Raw genomic sequence first — 20,825 nt, 5'->3', positions numbered from 1 at the left:
AGCCATAAACAGCTACAGGACCTAACCAGCCATACACAGCTACAGGAGCCAGCCAGCCATACACAGCTACAGGACCTAACCAGCCATACACAGCTACAGGAGCCAGCCAGCCATACACAGCTACAGGACCTAACCAGCCATACACAGCTACAGAACCTAACCAGCCATACACAGCTACAGGACCTAACCAGCCATACACAGCTACACAACCTAACCAGCCATACACAGATACAGAACCTAACCAGCCATACACAGCTACAGGACCTAACCAGCCATACACAGCTACAGAACCTAACCAGCCATACACAGCTACAGAACCTAACCAGCCATACACAGCTACAGGACGTAACCAGCCATACACAGCTACAGAACCTAACCAGCCATACACAGCTACAGAACCTAACCAGCCATACACAGCTACAGGACCTAACCAGCCATACACAGCTACAGAACCTAACCAGCCATACACAGCTACAGAACCTAACCAGCCATACACAGCTACAGAACCTAACCAGCCATACACAGCTACAGGACGTAACCAGCCATACACAGCTACAGAACCTAACCAGCCATACACAGCTACAGGACCTAACCAGCCATACACAGCTACAGAACCTAACCAGCCATACACAGTTACAGAACCTAACCAGCCATACACAGCTACAGAACCTAACCAGCCATACACAGCTACAGAACCTAACCAGCCATACACAGCTACAGAACCTAACCAGCCATACACAGCTACAGAACCTAACCAGCCATACACAGCTACAGGACCTAACCAGCCATACACAGCTACAGAACCTAACCAGCCATACACAGCTACAGAACCTAACCAGCCATACACAGCTACAGAACCTAACCAGCCATAAACAGCTACAGGACCTAACCAGCCATAAACAGCTACAGGACCTAACCAGCCATACACAGCTACAGGACCTAACCAGCCATACACAGCTACAGGACCTAACCAGCCATACACAGGTACAGAACCTAACCAGTCATACACAGCTACAGAACCTAACCAGCCATACACAGCTACAGAACCTAACCAGCCATACACAGCTACAGGACCTAACCAGCCATACACAGCTACAGGACCTAACCAGCCATACACAGGTACAGAACCTAACCAGTCATACACAGCTACAGAACCTAACCAGCCATACACAGCTACAGGACCTAACCAGCCATACACAGCTACAGAACCTAACCAGCCATACACAGCTACAGAACCTAACCAGCCATACACAGCTACAGAACCTAACCAGCCATACACAGCTACAGGACCTAACCAGCCATACACAGCTACAGGACCTAACCAGCCATACACAGCTACAGGACCTAACCAGCCATACACAGCTACAGAACCTAACCAGCCATACACAGCTACAGGACCTAACCAGCCATACACAGCTACAGAACCTAACCAGCCATACACAGCTACAGGACCTAACCAGCCATACACAGCTACAGGACCTAACCAGCCATACACAGCTACAGGACCTAACCAGCCATACACAGCTACAGGATCTAACAAGCCATACACAGCTACAGAACCTAACCAGCCATACACAGCTACAGGACCTAACCAGCCATACACAGCTACAGGACCTAACCAGTCATACACAGCTACAGAACCTAACCAGTCATACACAGATACAGAACCTAACCAGCCATACACAGCTACAGAACCTAACCAGCCATACACAGCTACAGGACCTAACCAGCCATACAAAGCTACAGGAGCCAGCCAGCCATACACAGCTACAGAACCTAACCAGCCATACACAGCTACAGGACCTAACCAGCCATACACAGCTACAGAACCTAACCAGCCATACACAGCTACAGAACCTAACCAGCCATACACAGCTACAGAACCTAACCAGCCATACACAGCTACAGAACCTAACCAGCCATACACAGCTACAGGACCTAACCAGCCATACACAGCTACAGAACCTAACCAGCCATACACAGCTACAGGACCTAACCAGCCATACACAGCTACAGAACCTAACCAACCATACACAGCTACAGGACCTAACCAGCCATACACAGCTACAGAACCTAACCAGCCATACACAGCTACAGAACCTAACCAGCCATACACAGCTACAGGACCTAACCAGCCATACACAGCTACAGAACCTAACCAGCCATACACAGCTACAGGACCTAACCAGCCATACACAGCTACAGAACCTAACCAGCCATACACAGCTACAGAACCTAACCAGACATAAACAGCTACAGAACCTAACCAGACATAAACAGCTACAGGACCTAACCAGCCATACACAGCTACAGAACCTAACCAGACATAAACAGTTACAGAACCTAACCAGCCATACACAGATACAGGACCTAACCAGCCATACACAGCTACAGGACCTAGCCAGCCATACACAGATACAGAACCTAACCAGCCATACACAGTTACAGAACCTAACCAGCCATATACAGCTACAGGACCTAACCAGCCATACAGAACTACAGAACCTAACCAGCCATACACAGCTACAGGACCTAACCAGCCATACACAGCTACAGGATCTAACAAGCCATACACAGCTACAGAACCTAACCAGCCATACACAGCTACAGGACCTAACCAGCCATACACAGATACAGGACCTAACCAGCCATACACAGCTACAGGACCTAACCAGCCATACACAGCTACAGGACCTAACCAGCCATACACAGCTACAGAACCTAACCAGCCATACACAGATACAGAACCTAACCAGCCATACACAGCTACAGGACCTAACCAGCCATACACAGCTACAGGACCTAACCAGCCATACACAGATACAGGACCTAACCAGCCATACACAGATACAGGACCTAACCAGCCATACACAGCTACAGGACCTAACCAGCCATACACAGCTACAGGATCTAACAAGCCATACACAGCTACAGGACCTAACCAGCCATACACAGATACAGGACCTAACCAGCCATACACAGCTACAGGACCTAGCCAGCCATACACAGATACAGAACCTAACCAGCCATACACAGTTACAGAACCTAACCAGCCATATACAGCTACAGGACCTAACCAGCCATACAGAACTACAGAACCTAACCAGCCATACACAGCTACAGGACCTAACCAGCCATACACAGCTACAGGACCTAACCAGCCATACACAGCTACAGAACCTAACCAGCCATACACAGCTACAGAACCTAACCAGCCATACACAGCTACAGAACCTAACCAGCCATACACAGCTACAGAACCTAACCAGCCATACACAGCTACAGAACCTAACCAGCCATACACAGCTACAGGACCTAACCAGCCATACACAGCTACAGAACCTAACCAGCCATACACAGCTACAGAACCTAACCAGCCATACACAGCTACAGGACCTAACCAGCCATACACAGCTACAGAACCTAACCAGCCATACACAGCTACAGGACCTAACCAGCCATACACAGCTACAGGACCTAACCAGCCATACACAGCTACAGAACCTAACCAGCCATACACAGCTACAGAACCTAACCAGCCATACACAGATACAGAACCTAACCAGCCATACACAGTTACAGAACCTAACCAGCCATATACAGCTACAGGACCTAACCAGCCATACAGAACTACAGAACCTAACCAGCCATACACAGCTACAGGACCTAACCAGCCATACACAGCTACAGAACCTCACCAGCCATACACAGCTACAGAACCTAACCAGCCATACACAGCTACAGAACCTAACCAGCCATACACAGCTACAGAACCTAACCAGCCATACACAGCTACAGGACCTAACCAGCCATACACAGCTACAGAACCTAACCAGCCATACACAGCTACAGGACCTAACCAGCCATACACAGCTACAGGACCTAACCAGCCATACACAGCTACAGAACCTAACCAGCCATACACAGCTACAGAACCTAACCAGCCATACACAGATACAGAACCTAACCAGCCATACACAGTTACAGAACCTAACCAGCCATATACAGCTACAGGACCTAACCAGCCATACAGAACTACAGAACCTAACCAGCCATACACAGCTACAGGACCTAACCAGCCATACACAGCTACAGAACCTAACCAGCCATACACAGCTACAGAACCTAACCAGCCATACACAGCTACAGAACCTAACCAGCCATACACAGCTACAGGACCTAACCAGCCATACACAGCTACAGAACCTAACCAGCCATACACAGCTACAGAACCTAACCAGCCATACACAGCTACAGAACCTAACCAGCCATACACAGCTACAGAACCTAACCAGCCATACACAGCTACAGGACCTAACCAGCTATACACAGCTACAGAACCTAACCAGCCATACACAGCTACAGAACCTAACCAGCCATACACAGCTACAGAACCTAACCAGCCATACACAGCTACAGAACCTAACCAGCCATACACAGCTACAGAACCTAACCAGCCATACACAGCTACAGGACCTAACCAGCCATACACAGCTACAGAACCTAACCAGCCATACACAGCTACAGAACCTAACCAGCCATACACAGCTACAGGACCTAACCAGCCATACACAGCTACAGAACCTAACCAGCCATACACAGCTACAGAACCTAACCAGCCATACACAGCTACAGAACCTAACCAGCCATACACAGCTACAGAACCTAACCAGCCATACACAGCTACAGGACCTAACCAGCCATACACAGCTACAGAACCTAACCAGCCATACACAGCTACAGAACCTAACCAGCCATACACAGCTACAGAACCTAACCAGCCATACACAGCTACAGAACCTAACCAGCCATACACAGCTACAGAACCTAACCAGCCATACACAGCTACAGGACCTAACCAGCCATACACAGCTACAGAACCTAACCAGCCATACACAGCTACAGAACCTAACCAGCCATACACAGCTACAGAACCTAACCAGCCATACACAGCTACAGAACCTAACCAGCCATACACAGCTACAGAACCTAACCAGCCATACACAGCTACAGGACCTAACCAGCCATACAGAGCTACAGAACCTAACCAACCATACACAGCTACAGGACCTAACCAGCCATACGCAGCTACAGAACCTAACCAGCCATACACAGCTACAGAACCTAACCAACCATACACAGCTACAGGACCTAACCAGCCATACACAGCTACAGAACCTAACCAGCCATACACAGCTACAGGACCTAACCAGCCATACGCAGCTACAGAACCTAACCAGCCATACACAGCTACAGAACCTAACCAACCATACACAGCTACAGGACCTAACCAGCCATACACAGCTACAGAACCTAACCAGCCATACACAGCTACAGGACCTAACCAGCCATACACAGCTACAGAACCTAACCAACCATACACAGCTACAGAACCTAACCAGCCATACACAGCTACAGAACCTAACCAGCCATACACAGCTACAGGACCTAACCAGCCATACGCAGCTACAGAACCTAACCAGCCATACACAGCTACAGGACCTAACCAGCCATACGCAGCTACAGAACCTAACCAGCCATACACAGCTACAGAACCTAACCAGCCATACACAGCTACAGGACCTAACCAGCCATACGCAGCTACAGGACCTAACCAGCCATACACAGCTACAGAACCTAACCAGCCATACACAGCTACAGGACCTAACCAGCCATACGCAGCTACAGAACCTAACCAGCCATACACAGCTACAGAACCTAACCAGCCATACACAGCTACAGGACCTAACCAGCCATACGCAGCTACAGAACCTAACCAGCCATACACAGCTACAGAACCTAACCAACCATACACAGCTACAGAACCTAACCAGCCATACACAGCTACAGAACCTAACCAGCCATACACAGCTACAGAACCTAACCAGCCATACACAGCTACAGAACCTAACCAACCATACACAGCTACAGAACCTAACCAACCATACACAGCTACAGGACCTAACCAGCCATACACAGCTACAGAACCTAACCAGCCATGCACAGCTACAGAACCTAACCAGCCATACACAGCTACAGAACCTAACCAGCCATACACAGCTACAGAACCTAACCAGCCATACACAGCTACAGAACCTAACCAGCCATACACAGCTACAGAACCTAACCAGCCATACACAGCTACAGAACCTAACCAGCCATACACAGCTACAGAACCTAACCAACCATACACAGCTACAGAACCTAACCAGCCATGCACAGCTACAGAACCTAACCAGCCATACACAGCTACAGAACCTAACCAGCCATGCACAGCTACAGAACCTAACCAGCCATACACAGCTATAGGACCTAACCAGTCATGGGATTCTGGTCAATTCATTTTGATTTGTTACAAATCCAATCGCTCATCTTTCGGCATGAGGTTAGTAGAGATTCCGCATTGTTTGGGTGGGTTATCCTCAGTCTTATCAGAATTTCCATGCTCTACCTCTGTTTTTAGGGTGACATATTGAAACTCATGGAAAGGACCGTCTCTGAGGAGCGTCCACATAAAGGGCGGACAGGTTACCTGGCTGACGGTGCCGATCTTCGACCGTAACCAGAGCGGGTTGAGGTTTAGCATGTTGTGGTCATCAATATGGATGGATCCTGGGAAAAAAGATGGTGGATAATATCAGTGCTTGCAGGAGATTATGGTACAGCCGTGAAGAGCGTGCAGCGACAGAAGACGACTATACCGGGCATTGCGTCCTTCCCTGTTTGGTGGGAATAACACAACTATACCCATAGTGACTGCTCACCCAGACACTACCCGGCCATCCGGTCCTGCCAGTCTTGCAGTCAGTTATTACAGGATGTCCATTCCTGGACGGACCATTACCAGCCGCAGCAGGTCGTGGTCCGTGACGTGTCCAACATCTTACCTGTACTGGGATCATACAGCCTCAGCAGCAGTGAAACCAGGGTGGATTTTCCTGAACCACTTGGTCCCACCACGGCCATCACAGACCCAGGCGGGACAGAGAGGTTCAATCCTTGGAAAATAGGAGCATCGGGCCGGCTGGGGTACATGAAGCCGACATCTCTGAAATCCAGGGCACCTCTAAACTTTTCTGGTGGGATCACTAATCCCTCTGGAAAAAAAAAAAGGAAACACGACCGATCAAAGTCAAAGATCATCATACAACCATCATCATCCATCACTCCTCATCCAGAATCATCTGTGCATTATCATCATCCTCAATGACATCCCACTCATCATCCCTGTACCGGGGTGATCTTCATCCCTCCATCATCGCCTTCATCCAGCAGTCATCCTGCATGAATCATCTCCCACAATCATGATCGATCAGTATTCACCAACAGACGCCATTGTTTTTACAACACAGACCTGAGGAGGCTGCTGTACTTACTTGTGTGAAAATCCATATTTGAATGATTGAAAAATCCAGCATTTTCTAAGTCCAGTCAAAGAATGGGAAAACTCACAAGTCTGAGGAGGTATTCTCTGTCCGCCCTGTCTGACTGACAACTATTCAATATCTACCCACCCAACCTCACTGACAACTGCAGCTCGTACTGAGCAGTATAAGATCTCTGCATCAGTAGCAGGGAGGAGGGACACTGAGGAGCTGGCACTCAGGCTAGGGGGGCAGAGATTCAGCAGCAGGGAGGAGGGACACTGAGGAGCTGGTACTTAGACTAGGGGGGGGCAGAGATTCAGCAGCAGGGAGGAGGGACACTGAGGAGCTGGCACTCAGGCTAGGGGGGGGGCAGAGATTCAGCAGCAGGGAGGAGGGACACTGAGGAGCTGGCACTCAGGCTAAGTAGGCAGAGATTCAGCAGCAGGGAGGAGGGACACTGAGGAGCTGGCACTCAGGCTAGGGGGGGGGGCAGAGATTCAGCAGCAGGGAGGAGGGACACTGAGGAGCTGGCACTCAGGCTAGGGGGGCAGAGATTCAGCAGCAGGGAGGAGGGACACTGAGGAGCTGGTACTTAGACTAGGGGGGGGCAGAGATTCAGCAGCAGGGAGGAGGGACACTGAGGAGCTGGCACTCAGGCTAGGGGGGGGCAGAGATTCAGCAGCAGGGAGGAGGGATACTGAGGAGCTGGCACTCAGGCTAGGTGGGCAGAGATTCAGCAGCAGGGAGGAGGGACACTGAGGAGCTGGCACTCAGGCTAGGGGGGGGGGCAGAGATTCAGCAGCAGGGAGGAGGGACACTGAGGAGCTGGCACTCAGGCTAAGTAGGCAGAGATTCAGCAGCAGGGAGGAGGGACACTGAGGAGCTGGCACTCAGGCTAAGTAGGCAGAGATTCAGCAGCAGGGAGGAGGGACACTGAGGAGCTGGCACTTAGGCTAGGGGGGCAGAGATTCAGCAGCAGGGAGGAGGGACACTGAGGAGCTGGCACTCAGGCTAAGTAGGCAGAGATTCAGAAGCAGGGAGGAGGGACACTGAGGAGCTGGCACTTAGGCTAGGGGGCAGAGATTCAGCAGCAGGGAGGAGGGACACTGAGGAGCTGGCACTCAGGCTAGGGGGGCAGAGATTCAGCAGCAGGGAGGAGGGACACTGAGGAGCTGGCACTCAGGCTAGGGGGGCAGAGATTCAGCAGCAGGGAGGAGGGACACTGAGGAGCTGGCACTTAGACTAGGTGGGCAGAGATTCAGCAGCAGGGAGGAGGGACACTGAGGAGCTGGCACTCAGGCTAGGGGGGGGGCAGAGATTCAGCAGCAGGGAAGAGGGACACTGAGGAGCTGGCACTCAGACTAGGGGGGGGCAGAGATTCAGCAGCAGGGAGGAGGGACACTGAGGAGCTGGCACTCAGGCTAGGGGGCAGAGATTCAGCAGCAGGGAGGAGGGACACTGAGGAGCTGGCACTCAGGCTAGGGGGGGCAGAGATTCAGCAGCAGGGAGGAGGGACACTGAGGAGCTGGCACTCAGGCTAGGGGGGCAGAGATTCAGCAGCAGGGAGGAGGGACACTGAGGAGCTGGCACTCAGGCTAGGGGGGCAGAGATTCAGCAGCAGGGAGGAGGGACACTGAGGAGCTGGCACTCAGGCTAGGGGGGCAGAGATTCAGCAGCAGGGAGGAGGGACACTGAGGAGCTGGCACTCAGGCTAGGGGGGCAGAGATTCAGCAGCAGGGAGGAGGGACACTGAGGAGCTGGCACTCAGGCTAGGGGGGCAGAGATTCAGCAGCAGGGAGTAGGGACACTGAGGAGCTGGCACTCAGGCTAGGTGGGCAGAGATTCAGCAGCAGGGAGGAGGGACACTGAGGAGCTGGCACTCAGGCTAGGGGGGCAGATTCAGCAACAGGGAGGAGGGACACTGAGGAGCTGGCACTCAGGCTAAGTAGGCAGAGATTCAGCAGCAGGGAGTAGGGACACTGAGGAGCTGGCACTCAGGCTAGGTGGGCAGAGATTCAGCAGCAGGGAGGAGGGACACTGAGGAGCTGGCACTCAGGCTAGGGGGGCAGATTCAGCAACAGGGAGGAGGGACACTGAGGAGCTGGCACTCAGGCTAAGTAGGCAGAGATTCAGCAGCAGGGAGTAGGGACACTGAGGAGCTGGCACTCAGGCTAGGTGGGCAGAGATTCAGCAGCAGGGAGGAGGGACACTGAGGAGCTGGCACTCAGGCTAGGTGGGCAGATTCAGCAACAGGGAGGAGGGACACTGAGGAGCTGGCACTCAGGCTAAGTAGGCAGAGATTCAGCAGCAGGGAGTAGGGACACTGAGGAGCTGGCACTCAGGCTAGGTGGGCAGAGATTCAGCAGCAGGGAGGAGGGACACTGAGGAGCTGGCACTCAGGCTAGGGGGGCAGAGATTCAGCAGCAGGGAGGAGGGACACTGAGGAGCTAACACTCAGGCTAGGTGGGCAGAGATTCAGCAGCAGGGAGGAGGGACACTGAGGAGCTGGCACTCAGGCTAGGTGGGCAGATTCAGCAGAAGGGAGGAGGGACACTGAGGAGCTGGAACTCAGGCTAGGGGGGCAGAGATTCAGCAGCAGGGAGGAGGGACACTGAGGAGCTGGAACTCAGGCTAGGTGGGTGGAGATTCAGCAGCAGGGAGGAGGGACACTGAGGAGCTGGTACTCAGGCTAGGTGGGCAGAGATTCAGCAGCAGGGAGAAGGGACACTAAGGAGCTGGCACTCAGGCTAGGTGGGCAGATTCAGTAGCAGGGAGGAGGGACACTGAGGAGCTGGCACTCAGGCTAGGTGAACAGAGATTCAGCAGCAGGGAGGAGGGACACTGAGGAGCTGGCACTCAGGCTAGGTGGGCAGATTCAGTAGCAGGGAGGAGGGACACTGAGGAGCTGGCACTCAGGCTAGGTGGGCAGATTCAGTAGCAGGGAGGAGGGACACTGAGGAGCTGGCACTCAGGCTAGGGGGGCAGAGAATCAGCAGCAGGGAGGAGGGACACTGAGGAGCTGGTACTCAGGCTAGGTGGGTGGAGATTCAGCAGCAGGGAGGAGGAACACTGAGGAGCTGGCACTCAGGCTAGGTGGGCAGAGATTCAGCAGCAGGGAGGAGGGACACTGAGGAGCTGGTACTCAGGCTAAGTGGGTGGAGATTCAGCAGCAGGGAGGAGGAACACTGAGGAGCTGGCACTCAGGCTAGGTGGGTGAAGATTCAGCAGCAGGGAGGAGGGACACTGAGGAGCTGGCACTCAGGCTAGGTGGGCAGAGATTCAGCAGCAGGGAGGAGGGACACTGAGGAGCTGGCACTCAGGCTAGGTGGGCAGAGATTCAGAAGCAGGAAGGAGGGACACGGAGGAGCTGTCACTCAGGTCAGGGGTGCGGAGATCAAGTTAAAATGCCATAAAGCGCATCCAGCCATTCTGACATGATTTTTTACAGAAAATTATGCAGACTGCATTATGAAATCTGGAGACAGATCCACATTAATCACAAGTCAGTTATCATCCATGATCCATAAATCGTCCCCCATCATCCAGCCCGCGATCATCCATCCCTCACACTCCTCATACATGGCTACCGCCATATTACAGTCTCCTTCTTATCTTCTGTACTTTGATCTCACCATTAAAAGGCATCAGAGGTTTCCGGTCCAGCAGTTCCCAGATACGAGACCCGGCACCGAATCCCTTCATCAGCTCTGAATAGAAAGAGCTGAGCCCTGGAACACAAAGTGCAGCCATAAATACAGGATGTTCAGGTAATTACGGGTGCAGGAGATATGTGACCACGGTATGTTCTGTATCTACGGGTCAGAGATTAATCTCCAGGGAGATCAGTCTAATGAAGGTAATTAACACTGCGCTCCTAAAATATGAAGTCTCCGGGAACGACCAGGACCTTGAGGTCAGCGAGACGCCGAACAAAAGGAGTAATGACCAATATTTTGAGTACCTCCGATGCTGATCCCCACCCAGAAGGCGTACATCAGGAAGGAGGACAGCTCGCCCACGGTCATGTGTGCCGCCCCGGTCAGGAGGCCGCCTTTATACAACACCGCCAACACAATGAGGTTTCCTGACAGGCCGGTCTGCAGAATAGAAGAAAGGATCTCAGGGTACAGGAGATGGAAGAAGACCAGAGATGTCACAGTTGTGGGTCAGAAAAGAAAATAGGACACAATGTGGACATTGGGTCATTACTCACAAGGCCAAAGAATCCGGCTCGGGCAAAGGCCTCCTTATAGGCCAAGTCAAGCACGTAGTCCACTTTACCATCATATTTCTCCATCTCCAGCATCTCCTTTCCAAAGGCTCGCACTGTCCGGATGTTCCCAATACGCTCCTCTGACAGCTGAAGACAGGAGAGCAAAGATCAGAAGAGAAGGTGCAAAACTAGGGTCATGGACGAAAGGTCAGCACAAAAGGCTCACTAATGGGAGGCCGACACAGAGGGCAGCAAAAAAAGAGTCATCAATAAAAGGACAGCGATAGAAGGACAGGACAAGGGTCACCAAGAAAGGGACAGCGATAGGACAGGACAAGGGTCAACAATAAGGGGGACAGCAATAGAAGGACAGCCTGAGAATCACCAAGAAAGGGACAGTGATAGAAGGACAGAACAAGGGTCAACAATAAGGGGGACAGTAACAGAAAGGGCAGCCTAAGAATCACCAAGAAAGGGACAGTGATAGAAGGACAGAACAAGGGTCAACAATAAGGGGGACAGTAACAGAAAGGGCAGCCTAAGAATCACCAAGAAAGGGACAGTGATAGAAGGACAGAACAAGGGTCAACAATAAGGGGGACAGTAACAGAAAGGGCAGCCTAAGAATCACCAAGAAAGGGACAGTGATAGAAGGACAGAACAAGGGTCAACAATAAGGGGGACAGTAACAGAAAGGGCAGCCTAAGAATCACCAAGAAAGAGTTACCGATAGAAGGACAGCACAAGGGTGACCAAAGAAGGGACAGCGATAGAAGGACAGCCCAAGAATCATAAAGAGTCACCAATAAAAGGGCAACGATAGAAGGACAGCACAAGGGTGACCAAAAAACAGACAGCAATATAAGGACAGGACAAGGGTCACCAAGAAAGGGACAGCGGTAGGAGGCCAGCACAAGGGTCACCCAAAAAGGAACAGTGATAGAAGGACAGCACAAGGGTCACCCAAAAAGGAACAGTGATAGAAGGACAGGACAAGGGTCAACAGCAAGGGGACAGCTATAGAAAAACTGCACAAAGGTCACCAAGAAAGGGACAGCAATAGGACAGGACAATTGTCATAAAAAAGGGACAGCTATAGAAGGACAGAACAAGGGTCGCCAAGAAAGGGACAGCGACAGAAGGACAAGACAAGGGTCATCAAAAAAGAGACAGCTATAGAAGGACAGCACAAGGGTCACCAAGAAAGGCATAGCGATAGAAGGCCAGGACAAGGGTCATCAAAAAAAGGGACAGGGATAGAAGTACTGCACAAGAGTCACCAAGAAAGCGATAACGATAGAAGGACAGAACAAGGTTGAACAATAAGGAGACAGCCATAGACGAACAGGACAAGGGTCAACAAGAAAGGGACAGCAATAGAAGGACAGGACAAGGGTCAACAAGAAAGGGACAGCAATAGAAGGAAAGCACAAGGGTCACCAATAAAAGGACAGCGATAGAAGAACGGGACCAGGGTCACAAGAAAAGGAGAGCAATAGAAGGACAGGACATGGGTCACCAAGAAAGAATCACCAATAAAGGAACAAAAAACAGCACAAGGTTTAACAATGAAGGGTGAAGGATTGAACGTCAGCAACAGAAGGTCACCAACATACCTCACCAGCTGTCATGAGCGGCACCAGACCTGCGCGACACCACCAGGAACGTTCCAACACTACATCACCAGCTGACATGAGCGGTACCAGACCTGCGCGACACCACCAGGAACGTTCCAACACTACATCACCAGCTGACATAAGCGGCACCAGACCTGCGCGGCACCACCGGGAACGTACCGACACTATGTCGCCAGCTGAAATGAGCGGCACCAGACCAGGAACGTACTGACACTATGTCACCAGCTGACATGAGCGGCACCAGACCTGCACGGCACCGCCAGGAACATACCAACACTATATCACCAGCTGACATGAGCGGCACCAGACCTGCACGGCACCGCCAGGAACATACCAACACTATGTCACCAGCTGACATGAGTGGCACCAGACCTGCACAGCACCGCCAGGACCATACCAACACTATGTCACCAGCTGACATGAGCAGCACCAGACCTGCGTGGCACCACCGGAAACGTACTGTCACGATATGGTATGAAATATCATAAGTAGTTCTCTTGCTCAAGGCTGTGGGCTAACAAGCCCCCCTTCCCTTTCATTCAGCCAAGAGCTGCTGTGCCCCTGCACTGGGGGAAGTTTTATGGCCGAGAGGAATTTACGGCCAGGGTAGAATCTCGCTCCAGCTAGAACAGGAAAATGGCTCCAAAAATCCATGAAAGATTCTTTGTTTAGTTTTTGTTAGATATTAGGCAAACGATTTAAGCTAGAAATACGAAAATATATATTCGTAGTCCCACTCGGTGTAGCTACACATCTCATGACACTCGGGTTTCTAACTCCATCTGGTAAAGAAGTAGGGTTTTCTCTGTAAATATGTATCCCAGATAGGACATATTTGATCTCATTAGAATGCTCACGTTAATCCGAGATGAATTATGGGTTTGGTATGACTCTGTCATGTTTTGTAGTGAAGTTATAGAAATTAGAGAGAATAGTTTAAAGTTTAGGCAGAATGTAGAGAGAGGAGGGTCTGGATAAGCCAGCCTTTCTGTGATGTCACAGCCTTAATGTTTTAAGTGTCTGGCAGGCTCTGAGGAGTCACTTTTTTTGCTGATTTCTCCTTCTGGACTGCTTTGTCCTATTGTCCTGGAAGAGCTGATACATCCCATGGACTGGGATGTATGGAAACTGCACTAGCCTGGTTGCTTGTCATGCTTTAAACATGTAAGTGTTGCTTTTCTCATTTATTCCCTTTATGTTATAATTACCCATGTACATATTTGCAATTGTCTCATTTATAACCTCTTTATAAACTATTTTTGATAAAGCATTGCCTAATTATTTTTAATGGGATATACTATTATATATTAGTTCGTTCTCCTGCTCTAAACCGTACCCTAAGTCTCTTGAAGGGAAAATACGCTACTGTTACTGTTGTGTTGGGTTAGCTTCGGACCCGTTTAATCGAAGCTGGTGGCAGCGAAAGTGTGCTGACGGTTGGATTCTGCTGAAGCAACTGCGGGTTTGATAATTATTGTTCCTGCCTGTGTGGGAGTAGTTATCGCGTCGCTGCAGCGTGCCCAATAGCCAGTACATAGCAGGCAGCCTTTCTGGCGACTAATTACCCAGGGTGCAGTACCTAATCTGACCTGAGAGTAAGGGGGCGCCAGAGAGCTGCAAGTGTTAAGTGGAACTGTAAGCGGGATATACATAAATCCCTGCAGTTCGTGGTATATAGAAAAGCAGTGGGATACCTAGAATAAGCCCCTGCTGTAAACTAAGAGGTCAATAGCCTTGTGTGTGGTTTTTCATCACATTGTTAGCAGTGGAGGGATAACTAAGATAAGCCCCCCTGCACATGTGATAGCCGTCTGTTGGCCTAAAGTCACCCTGATCCGTGACGTAGGGGTGACGGTCACGGTGTGAATCCTGACCCAGTGGTGACAGCGGTCGGGGGGAATCGTGACAATTGGTGGCAAGGCGGTGGGATATCTTAGAGCATTAGTGATTTGGTTTGAGTAATCATTCCTCTCACTAAAAACTTGCAGAAAGTTCTTGCGAGGACTCTGCGCAAATAAGTTTGGAGAACGAACTCAGTGCTTTTTAGTTGTGAGACAATTGCGTACTGGTAATTATCCCCTCCCTTTCTCTTCGTTTTTCTATCCTATCTTTTATTTGGCAACCATGGTTGGGCTGGGAGAAACCTTTTATGAGCAGCAGACCAGAGACACCCTTGTTGCCTTATGCAAGACACAGCACATTGACTTTGCAAGCAAAAACAAAGCCCAACTGGTCGCAGATCTGGTGCAATGGGAAGCCGCTCGAGACCAATCTCAGAGCTCAGAGGCCGCAGAAGCCAGCACCAGCGAACATGGTGCTGCAGCAGAGGTCCAACCACTGAATGCTGGCCCTGTTAGTAATCCGGGCGAATTGGACCCCCACCTGCAGGCGGCCTTGAAAGAATTCCCCATTGACGACCATGAGGGACGTCGGCAGCTGATTCAGCAATACCGGCAGGAGGCCCAGGCAGCCGAGAGAGAGGCCCGAGCTGAGAGAGAGGCCCAAGCTGAGCGGGAGTACCAGCTGCAGTTAGCCCGACTGCAAATGCAGGGGTTGTCTCAGACCAACCGTGAGCCTAGCAGCGCTCAGACACCGAAGCCCCGGCCTGATCACTTTCCTGTTATGGAGAAGGACGGAGATTTGGACACTTTTCTGCGGGCCTTTGAGAAAGCCTGCAGGCAGTACCAGCTGCCTACAGATGAATGGGCCCGATACCTGACACCAGGGCTGAAAGGTAAAGCTCTGGAGGCGTTTGCTGCCCTCCCTCAAGAACAAGATGGAGACTATGAGGCCATCAAGCAGGCTCTGATAGCCAAGTACCAGCTTACACCCGAGGTGTACCGTAGAAAGTTCCGGACCCTCCAACGTGGCCCACACGACAGTTACAGTGATGTGGTGCATGGACTGGGGACCCACTTTGACCAGTGGACCCAAGGACTGTCAGTGACCACCTTTGCGCAGCTGCGAGACCTGATGATCAAAGACCAGTTCTTTCATCTTTGCCCAGCTGAGGTGCGACAGTTCGTGATGGACAGAGAACCCAAAGACGTGACGAAAGCAGCGCAGATTGCCGATGCCTATGAGGCCAACCGTAGATCGGAAGTGCGGAAGCCAGTCACCACCAGCTGGAGAGGGGGTAAGCCTGCAACCAACGCCAGTACCCCTGCCAGCCAGCACACCCGAGGTCCTGGCCCTGTGGCCAACAGCACCAGACCTACCACCGAACCTCGCGCGTGTTACACCTGCAAGCGGCCTGGGCATATCAGTACCTTCTGTCCAGACAGGCCGAAGAACCCCCCAGCCAAGGCCCCAGGGCCTAATGCAGCAGTTCTTTTGGTGGGTGGTGTGGTTGGGAGGGTGTGTGACAACGTACAGCACGTCACTGTGGGAGGCCATGTTGCTACAGGCCTCAAGGACACCGGGGCTGAACGAACCCTCATCCGACCCGAACTGGCGGCCCCTGAAGAAATCATTCCGGGGAAAACCCTAACTGTCACTGGGATTGGGGGCATCAGCTGTCCCTTACCAATGGCCCGGGTTTTTATTGATTGGGGTGCCGGGAGCGGGGTGAAGGAAGTGGGGCTGTCTGATAATTTGCCCACTGATGTTTTGTTGGGGACTGATTTGGGGAGGATGTATGCATACTACGTTCCTGACACCCCTCCCCAATCTACTAATGAGGGTAAAGTTAACCCTGATGATGATGATGATGATGGGAAATCGCATGTGTTACCTGACCATGCTTTATCTTGTGTTGATGCATCTACTAATGATTTTTTCCCTAGGATTGATGGTGAAAATGTTGTACCTGTGCCAGCTGAACCTGATAATGATTTTTCTGTGAAGGTTAATGTGTCCATAGGTACAGGTGTGCCCAGCCACGTCGCTCTGCGGAGTGAGACGGCTGAGGAACCCCTAACAGGGGCAAGTGTCGGTGCTACAGGAAATGGGGAGATGCATGGGAACCGTGAGGAAGGTGACGCCATGAAAGTGACCAGTGCCACCGAGGAAGGTAACTGGCCCATAAGTAGCACTGCCCCTGGAGTGTTGGGGGTGGATGGGGAGGTAGAGCCCATAGCAGCGCCGGCTGATGGGCCTGTAGAAATCCCCGGGGAGACAGCCTATGTAGCTGCTGTCACCCGCAGTCAGAGTGCCCGGAACGCAGATAACTGTCTGCCTTCCGGACCCTCCTCAGTCATCACTGTGACTGAACCAGAGGTGGACCCAGAGCAGGTCCAAGAGGGTTCCCGTGGGGAAGGGACCCTGACGTCGCTTCTGGCTTCCCCTAGCCAGGAGTTTCAGGCCGCTCTGCACACAGATGCGAGCCTAGAGAGTTTGAGACAACTCGCCGGGACGCGCTTCTCCGAGACTGATAAGGAGAAGGTGTTCTGGGAACAAGGAAGGTTGTACCGGGAGACAGTACCCGGAGAATCACAAAAGGAGTGGTTGAGGGAGAGACAGCTGGTCGTCCCGCAGCAATTCCGGGGTGAGTTGTTGCGGATTGCCCATGAGATCCCGCTAGCTGGACACTTGGGGATCAGCAAAACTAAGGCCCGGCTGTCTCAACACTTCTATTGGCCTAAGATGGGGACAGATGTGTCAAACTACTGCCGTTCCTGTGTCACCTGTCAAAGAGTGGGGAAGGCAGGGCCTGCTCTTAAGGCTCCCCTGATCCCTTTGCCAGTGATAGAGGAGCCTTTCCAGAGGATCGCGGTGGACATTGTGGGCCCGCTGGCCGTCCCCAGCAGCTCTGGAAAGCAATACATCCTTACTGTGGTAGACTACGCTACCCGGTACCCAGAGGCAGTAGCTCTGTCGTCCACTAGGGCAGATAAGGTGGCGGATGCCCTGTTGGCCATCTTTTCACGTGTAGGATTTCCCAGGGAAATGCTTACTGATCAAGGGACCCAATTTATGTCTCGCCTAATGGAGGCTCTCTGTAAGAAAATGCAGGTGAAGCACCTGGTATCGAGTGCGTACCACCCACAGACCAATGGCTTGTGTGAACGCTTCAATGGTACCCTCAAACAGATGCTACGCATGCTGGTTGAGACTCAAGGGCGCGACTGGGAGCGGTACCTCCCACACCTGCTGTTCGCTTACCGAGAGGTTCCGCAGGCCTCGACGGGGTTCTCCCCCTTCGAGCTCCTGTACGGCAGGCGAGTTCGGGGACCCCTTGGGTTGGTAAGAGAATCCTGGGAAGAGGAGCCGAACCCTTCTGAAGTGTCCATAGTGGACTATGTCATGCGCTTCCGTGACAAGATGCAGACCTTGACGCAGTTGGTGCATGACAACATGACGCAGGCTCAGGCTGATCAGAAGCACTGGTACGACCAGAACGCCCGGGAGCGGACCTACCACGTGGGTCAAAAGGTGTGGGTGCTGGTCCCCGTACCAAGGGATAAGCTTCAGGCAGCCTGGGAGGGCCCGTACGTCGTCCACCAACAGCTCAACCCGGTCACGTACGTGGTCACGCTTGACCACGCTCGGGGTAGGCGAAAGGCCTTTCACGTCAACATGATGAAGGCTCATCACGAACGTGAACCTTTCGTCCTACCGGTCTGCAGCTTGCCCGAAGACGGTGAGGAAGACACCCTCCTGGACTTGCTGGCCCAAGCCAAGGCCAATGGGTCCATCGAGGATGTGGAGGTAAGCGCCTCGTTAACTGAACCCCAGCGGGTGCAGTTGCAAACCACACTGGAACCCTTCCGGGTCGTATTCTCCAACCGACCTGGGAGGACTGAGTTAGCAGTCCACGAGGTGGACACCGGGAATCACGCCCCACTACGGCGAACACCCTATCGAATCTCTGACCAGGTGCAGCAGACTATGCGCCAAGAGATCGATGAGATGTTACAGCTGGGGGTGATTCGACGGTCAAAGAGCGCGTGGGCATCGCCTGTAGTTCTCGTGCCAAAGAAGGACCGGACCACACGGTTCTGCGTGGACTACAGGGGGCTCAACGCCATCACAGCCTCGGACGCGCACCCAATGCCGCGCATCGAGGAGCTGCTTGAGAAGTTAGCTGGCGCAAAATACCTGACAATAATGGATTTGAGTAGAGGATACTGGCAGATTCCCCTGAGCCCCGAGGCGCAGGAGAAGTCCGCCTTTATCACACCCTTTGGACTGTACGAGTCCACGGTCATGCCCTTCGGCATGAAGAATGCCCCTGCCACTTTCCAGCGGATGGTCAACCGCCTGCTTCAGGGACTGGAGACGTACGCCGTGGCGTACTTGGATGACATTGCCATCTTCAGTCCCTCCTGGAAGGAACACCTGCAGCATCTTGAGGAGGTGCTCAGGCGAATTCACCAAGCAGGACTGACTATCAAGCCGGGAAAGTGTCAGATGGGCATGAGGGAGGTTCCCTACCTGGGGCACCGGGTAGGCGAAGGCACCATGGAGCCAGAGCATGGCAATGGTGATGGGTTGGCCCACCAGGGTGAACCTGCTGAGGTGCGCATGGAGGAGAACCATCAGGTCCTGCCTCCCTAGTGCACACCAAAAGGGGGAGGTGTCACGATATGGTATGAAATATCATAAGTAGTTCTCTTGCTCAAGGCTGTGGGCTAACAAGCCCCCCTTCCCTTTCATTCAGCCAAGAGCTGCTGTGCCCCTGCACTGGGGGAAGTTTTATGGCCGAGAGGAATTTACGGCCAGGGTAGAATCTCGCTCCAGCTAGAACAGGAAAATGGCTCCAAAAATCCATGAAAGATTCTTTGTTTAGTTTTTGTTAGATATTAGGCAAACGATTTAAGCTAGAAATACGAAAATATATATTCGTAGTCCCACTCGGTGTAGCTACACATCTCATGACACTCGGGTTTCTAACTCCATCTGGTAAAGAAGTAGGGTTTTCTCTGTAAATATGTATCCCAGATAGGACATATTTGATCTCATTAGAATGCTCACGTTAATCCGAGATGAATTATGGGTTTGGTATGACTCTGTCATGTTTTGTAGTGAAGTTATAGAAATTAGAGAGAATAGTTTAAAGTTTAGGCAGAATGTAGAGAGAGGAGGGTCTGGATAAGCCAGCCTTTCTGTGATGTCACAGCCTTAATGTTTTAAGTGTCTGGCAGGCTCTGAGGAGTCACTTTTTTTGCTGATTTCTCCTTCTGGACTGCTTTGTCCTATTGTCCTGGAAGAGCTGATACATCCCATGGACTGGGATGTATGGAAACTGCACTAGCCTGGTTGCTTGTCATGCTTTAAACATGTAAGTGTTGCTTTTCTCATTTATTCCCTTTATGTTATAATTACCCATGTACATATTTGCAATTGTCTCATTTATAACCTCTTTATAAACTATTTTTGATAAAGCATTGCCTAATTATTTTTAATGGGATATACTATTATATATTAGTTCGTTCTCCTGCTCTAAACCGTACCCTAAGTCTCTTGAAGGGAAAATACGCTACTGTTACTGTTGTGTTGGGTTAGCTTCGGACCCGTTTAATCGAAGCTGGTGGCAGCGAAAGTGTGCTGACGGTTGGATTCTGCTGAAGCAACTGCGGGTTTGATAATTATTGTTCCTGCCTGTGTGGGAGTAGTTATCGCGTCGCTGCAGCGTGCCCAATAGCCAGTACATAGCAGGCAGCCTTT

The 20,825-nt window shown here is 51.6% G+C and overlaps 1 protein-coding gene across 1 annotated transcript in view; it reads right to left on the bottom strand.

The window, feature by feature from the left end:
- ABCB10 (ATP binding cassette subfamily B member 10) overlaps positions 1 to 20,825 on the bottom strand; it is a 58,212-nt gene that overhangs the window by 16,870 nt on the left and 20,517 nt on the right. The window contains exons 5-9 of the mRNA XM_069735142.1: positions 11,581 to 11,727; positions 11,329 to 11,464; positions 11,000 to 11,095; positions 6,888 to 7,097; positions 6,533 to 6,612 (exon numbers count right to left, since the gene is read on the bottom strand). Coding sequence (XP_069591243.1) covers positions 6,533 to 6,612; positions 6,888 to 7,097; positions 11,000 to 11,095; positions 11,329 to 11,464; positions 11,581 to 11,727 — 669 coding nt within the window. The remainder of the gene's footprint in view (positions 1 to 6,532; positions 6,613 to 6,887; positions 7,098 to 10,999; positions 11,096 to 11,328; positions 11,465 to 11,580; positions 11,728 to 20,825) is intronic.

The sequence above is a fragment of the Ranitomeya imitator genome, chromosome 7, assembly GCF_032444005.1.
Source record: "Ranitomeya imitator isolate aRanImi1 chromosome 7, aRanImi1.pri, whole genome shotgun sequence".
Classification (NCBI taxonomy): domain Eukaryota; kingdom Metazoa; phylum Chordata; class Amphibia; order Anura; family Dendrobatidae; genus Ranitomeya; species Ranitomeya imitator.
This window is presented reverse-complemented; position numbering and strand designations above follow the sequence as displayed.